The 6,562-nt window shown below is 37.0% G+C and overlaps 1 protein-coding gene across 1 annotated transcript in view; it reads left to right on the forward strand.

Annotated features, from left to right (window-relative positions):
* Positions 1–3,698, forward strand: part of LOC135968497 (uncharacterized) — a 30,564-nt gene extending 26,866 nt beyond the window's left edge. The window contains 2 exon segments of the mRNA XM_074026609.1: positions 1,719–3,182; positions 3,185–3,698. Coding sequence (XP_073882710.1) covers positions 1,719–3,182; positions 3,185–3,531 — 1,811 coding nt within the window. The 3' untranslated portion in view covers positions 3,532–3,698.
* The last annotated feature ends 2,864 nt before the right edge of the window (positions 3,699–6,562 follow it).

A 6,562-nucleotide genomic window follows, 5' to 3' on the forward strand; every position in this document is an offset into this window, starting at 1 on the left:
ATTGGCTCCCCACTCTCTTCTGGCTTGTAGGGTTTCTACAGAGAGATCCACTGTTAGTCTGATGGGCTTCCATTTGTGGATAACCCGACCTTTCTCTCTGGCTGCCCTCAACATTTTTTTCATTTCAACCTTGGTGAATCTGGCAATTATGTGCCTTGGGGTTGCTCTTCTCAAGGAGTATCTTTGTGGTGTTCTCTGTATTTCCTGAATTTGAATGTTGGCCTGTCTTGCTAGGTTGGGGACATTCTCCTGGATGATATTTTGAAGAGTGTTTTCCAACTTGATTCCATTCTCCCTGTCACTTTCAGGTACCCTAATCAATCGTAGATTTGGTCTTTTCACATAGTCCCATATTTCTTGGAGGCTTTGTTCATTTCTTTTTATTCTTTTTTCTCTAATCTTGTCTTCTTGCTTTATTTCATTCAGTTGATCTTCAATCTCTGATCTCCTTTCTTCTGCTTTATCGATTCAGCTATTGATACTTGTGCATGCTTCACGAAGTTCTCATGCTGTGTTTTTCATCTCCATCAGGTCATTTATGTTCTTCTCTAAACTGGTTCCTCCTGTTAGCAATTCGTCTAACCATGTCATAAGACTGTTTGCAAATCACTTTTATCTTGCAGCTCCCAAAATTCTCTTTTTGTCTGTAACTATTGAAATTGTGATTATAAATGTGTTTTTGTTATAAATGTATTTGTGTGTATCGTAATTTGCTTTTTGAGCTTTTTTATTTTTACATAGTTTTTCTTAATTTTGGAATCTTTCAATTATTTATTTTTGTATTTTTATCACCACAATTTAGATATTTTTGTTCTTATCCTCATTTTTCTAACTTTTTATACTCTTTTGTGTTCCTGTTTCATGCATTATTATTCCATTTTTAAAATTAGTATATAAATTTTTAGTGGTTTCTTTCTGAAATTTTAATAATATTTTTGGTGGGATTATGTTGCCCTATTTTGTATAGATTGTATGTAATCTTTGAGATTTGCTCATTTAAAAAGGTTACCTGTCACAAAATTTATTAATGTAGCTTTGTCCTGGCATAGTCAGAAAGCAATGGTCTTGACTAGAGATTGTGTGGGTCTGTCAAACATGTTCTTCAGATTTGTGTTGTCTGAAATTTTGTGCTTGCTTTTAGTTTAAAGAGATTATGTTTCTCCTGAAAAGTAATTACCTGGTACACGTGTTCTGTCTCTGCAGCACTGCAGTGCTCTGCTGCAGTGTATTTACCTTTGGTCTCAGCAGACTCAAAATGAAAGTATACCATCATTGATTTCAGCAATTTATGTCATGGGAGACAGAAACCAGTGTGTGGAAAGGCCAGTAGAAGACAGAAATTAAATTGTACATGCCAATATTTTACTTTCCTTTAAAAAAAAGGCAGAAGTTACAATTTACTTCTGAAGGGACTAGGTAATACTGAGGAGCAGAAAGAGTTGTAATGGGTAAATGTAACAAACTTTTCTTTTTTTCTATGTGGTTCTTTGCATTGGGTTTAATTCAGACACTGTACACACCTAACTCATGTATAAATTATCCACATATGTATTTTGGTCTGTATGTTTTCATTACATTTATATGTCTGTGAAGAATTAGGGCCTGTGTCATATTGCAATGTAATCTTACTTATGTAGTTTGAATAATTTTATAGGTTAGATTTGGAAACTGTATTTATCTAATAAGTGGACTAATTTGTTATTTTTATTTCTTTTCAGTTATATGTTCTCATTTTGCTCAACACCTTTGTCCAGAGCAGGGCATAGAAGATTCTCTCCGAAAAGTGATATTGAGAAGATGTGAAAAATGTGGACCTGAGAATTTACAGTTAAAAATTGGTTGTACCAATGTGGATGAGTGTAAGGTGCACAAAAAAGGTTATAATAAGCTTAACCAGAGTTTGACAACTACACAGAGCAAAGTATTTCAATGTGGCAAATATGTAAACGTCTTTCGTAAATGTTCAAATTCAAAAAGACATAAGATAAGGCATACTAGAAAGAAGCTTTTGAAATGTAAGGAATATGTCAGATCATTTTGCATGCGTTCACACCTATGTCAACATAAAAGAATTTATACCAGAGAAAATTCCTACAAATGTGAAGAAGATGGCAAAGCCTTTAACTGGTCCTCAACCCTTACTTATTATAAGAGAATTCATACTGGAGAGAAACCTTACAAATGTGAAGAATGTGGCAAAGCCTTTAGTAAGGCCTCAACCCTTACCAGGCATAAGGTAATTCATGCTGGAGAGAAACCCTACAACTGTGAAGAATGTGGCAAAGCTTTCAATCGGTTCTCAAGTCTTACGGAACATAAGAGAATTCATACTGGAGAGAAACCCTACAAATGTGAAGAATGTGGCAAAGCTTTCAACTGGTCCTCAAGTCTTACGGTACATAAGAGAATTCATACTGGAGAGAAACCCTACAAATGTGAAGAATGTGGCAAAGCCTATGGTAACTTCTCAACCCTTACTAAACATAAGGTAATTCATACTAGAGAGAAACCCTACAAATGTGAAGAATGTGGAAAAGCCTTCAGCTGGCCCTCAAGCCTTACTGAACATAAGAGAAGTCATGCTGGAGAGAAACCCTACAAATGTGAAGAATGTGGCAAAGCTTTCAACCGGTCCTCAAGACTTAGTGAACATAAGAGAATTCATACTGGAGAGAAACCCTACAAATGTGAAGAATGTGGCAAAGCTTTCAACCGGTCCTCAAACCTTACGGAACATAAGAGAATTCATACTAGAGAGAAACCCTACAAATGTGAAGAATGTGGCAAAGCCTATGGTAACTTCTCAACCCTTACTAAACATAAGGTAATTCATACTGGAGAGAAACCCTACAAATGTGAAGAATGTGGCAAAGCCTTCATCTGGTCCTGAAGACTTAGTGAACATAAGAGAATTCATACTGGAGAGAAACCCTACAAATGTGAAGAATGTGGCACAGCCTATGTTAACTTCTCAGCCCTTACTAAACATAAGATAATTCATACTGGAGAGAAACCCTACAAATGGGAAGAATGTGGCAAAGCCTTTAGTAAGGCCTCAACCCTTACTGCACACAAGACAATTCATACTGGAGAGAAACCCTATAAATGTGAAGAATGTGGCAAAGCTTTCTACCAGTCCTCAAACCTTACAGAACATAAGAGAATTCATACTGGAGAGAAACCCACAAATGTGAAGAATGTGGCAAAGCCTATGGTAACTTCTCAACCCTTACTAAACATAAGGTAATTCATACTGGAGAGAAACCCTACAAATGTGAAGAATGTGGAAAAGCCTTCAGCTGGCCCTCAAGCCTTAGTGAACACAAGAGAATTCATGCTGTAGAGAAACCCTACAAATGTGAAGAATGTGGCAAAGCCTTTAGCTGGGTCTCAGTCTTCAATAAACATAACAAAATTCATACTGGAAAGAAATTCTATAAATGTGAAGAATGTGGCAAAGAGTTCAACCAATCCTCACACCTTACTACTCATAAGAGAATTCATACGGGAGGAAAAACCCTACAAATGTGAAAAATGTGGCAAAGCTTTCAATTAGTTCTCAACCCTTACTGAACATAAGGGAATTTATACAGAAGGGAAACCCTACAAATGTGAAGAACGTGGCAGATTTTTTAACTCTTCCTCAATCCTTACTAAACATAAGGTAATTCATACTGGAGGGAATTCCTACAATTGTGTGGAATGTGGCAAAGCCTTTAACCAGTCCTTAAGGCTTACCTCATATAAGACAACTCATACTGGACAGAAAGCATACACATGTGAAGAATGTGGGAAAGCCTCTAACAGATCCTCAATTCTTAACAGACACAGGCTAATTCATACTAGAGAGAAACTACAAACCTGAAAGATGTGACAGTGCTTCTGGCAACACCTGAAACTTTTCTGAGTATAAAAGAAATCATACTGGTGAGAAATCCTAGAAATGTGAAGAATGTGACAAAGCCTTCAAATGGCTGTCACACTTGATTGTAGGTAAGATAACTCATATTGGAGAAAACTAGTGTGAACAATGTGGCAAAACATTTAACCAATGCTCATGCCTTTTTGCAAAGGAAAGCATTTATACTAGCCTGGGCAACAGAGGGAAACTCTGTCTGGAAAAAAAAATCATTAATATCTTCTCACATCTTAGTCAATATCAGAGAGTTCATACTAAATAAAAGCGTTAAAAGTGCAATTGGTGTCAATAGATCTTTCAGAAAATATAAGCCCTTAAATTACAGAAGAATATTTATTTTGAGGAAACACATTACAAATATAAAGAGGATTGTAGTACCTTTACTTGTATCACAGGTTTTATTGTACACATTTTGTACTACAGGAAAACCCTGAGGTAGTTGTTCCAACTTTGCTCAACATCAGGGAATTTATATTGAAGAATAACCCTGCAAATTTAATGAATTTGGAAAAACATTTTTAAAAAAACTACAGATTATAAAACACAAAAGTCTATACTAAAATATATTTTTGCAGATACAGTAAATATTTTAAAAATTTAATCCAAAATTAAGTAAAGAGAATCCACACTAGAAATACCTGTCTCTCAAACTTCAGACATTACACTTACTCAGATTGCTGAGTATAGGAAAAAATTCAAAACTAAAGTTGATAAAAAGAAAAATTATTTGTAAGTAACTTTAAAAGAAGTAGATCTTTGAAGAGTTATAATTTCATTTAAAGTATACTTTTGTCCTGAAAATATAGATTTTTTTTTTTGCCAGACACAGTGGCTTACACCTGTAAGGCCAACACTTTGGGATGCTGAGGTGGGCAGATCACCTGAGTTGAAGACCAGCCTGGCCAACATGGTGAAATCCCATGTCTACTAAAAAGAAATACAAATATTAGCAAAGCATGGTAGTGCACACCTGTAGTCCCAGCTACTTGGGAGGCTGAGGCATGAGAATCACTTGAACCTGGGAGTCAGAAGTTGCAGTGAGCTGAGATGTTGCCACTGCATTGCAGCCTGGGTGACAGAGCGAGACTCTGTCTCAAAAGACAAAAAAACACAAAAAACAAAAAACAAAAACAGCTTATTTGGAAACTGAATACTGATGGAATTCAACTCTTTAATTACTTCATGCTATTTCATCGTTTCTGTTGTTTCCACATGTAAAAGCCTGTGATCAATTCTTTCTGCATCAAAGATTTGGGAGACTTTTATTAGGTGGTCATTATTTATTACCTTTCTTATGGATGACTGAGGACATTAAAATGTAAGATGCATGATGAAAATCTAAGTAGAAAAGCTATTTGTGGTTAACTTATAGAATTGAGTGATGTATGAGGTAGGCGTTCAGAGTAATATTCTTTTTTTTTTTTTTTTTTTGTTTGAGAGGGAATCTCGTTCTGTTGCCCAGGCTGGAGTGCAGTGGCATAATCTCGGCTCATTATAAGCACCTCCTCCCAGGTTCAAGCTATGCTCCTGTCTCTGCCTCCCAAGTAGCTGAGATTACAGGTACCCATGACCACATCCAACTAATTTTTGTGTTTTAGTAAAGGACGGTTTCACCATGTTGACCAGGCTGGTCTTGAACTTTTGACCTCAAGTGATCTGCCTGCTTTGGCTTCCCAAAGTGCTGTGATTATAGGTGTTAGCCACTGCACCCAGCCCTAAGTAATATTCTAATACATTATTATGAGAGAAAATTGTTCTTATAGTTTTTTTTTTTTTTTTTTTGAGACGGAGTCTCGCTCTGTGGCCCAGGCTGGAGTGCAGTGGCCAGATCTCAGCTCACTGCAAGCTCCGCCTCCCGGGTTTACGCCATTCTCCTGCCTCAGCCTCCCGAGTAGCTGAGACTACAGGCGCCCGCCACCTCGCCTGGCTAGTTTTTTGTATTTTTTAGTAGAGACGGGGTTTCACCGGGTTGGCCAGGATGGTCTCGATCTCCTGACCTCGTGATCCGCCCGTCTCGGCCTCCCAAAGTGCTGGGATTACAGGCTTGAGCCACCGCACCCGGCCATTACTTATAGTTAAAATTAAATCAAAATAATTAGTATGTCATTTTACTAAATGTACTTTTATGTGATAAAACTACAGTTTTAAAGTTTTAAATTGTGTGTTAATTTTTTAATTGAACATTGATGACATGTTAAACACTGTTATACATTCAGCAAAGTGTTATTATGCCACTAATTGTAACCTATTCCACCTTACTCAAGGGTGTATTTAAAAGATGGTAACAATACACTATTTGGTAACATAATAGACTAACATTTCTAGTATTCTTCTTTTTCAGTGGCTTTAAACTGCAAATAAGTGAAAGAATATGGTTCCTGTGGGTTAATTTTTTTTATATTTAAATTTATTTTTCTTAGTTTTTTTTTTTTTTTTTTTTTTTTTTTTGAGACAGAGTCTCGCTCTGTCGCCCAGGCTGGAGTGCAGTGGCCGGATCTCAGCTCACTGCAAGCTCCACCTCCCGGGTTTACGCCATTCTCCTGCCTCAGCCTCCCGAGTAGCTGGGACTACAGGCGCCCACCACCTCGCCCGGCTAAGTTTTCTTATTTTTTAGTAGAGATGGGGTTTCACCGTGTCAGCCAG

This window comes from Macaca fascicularis, chromosome 19, assembly GCF_037993035.2.
Source record: "Macaca fascicularis isolate 582-1 chromosome 19, T2T-MFA8v1.1".
NCBI lineage: Eukaryota > Metazoa > Chordata > Mammalia > Primates > Cercopithecidae > Macaca > Macaca fascicularis.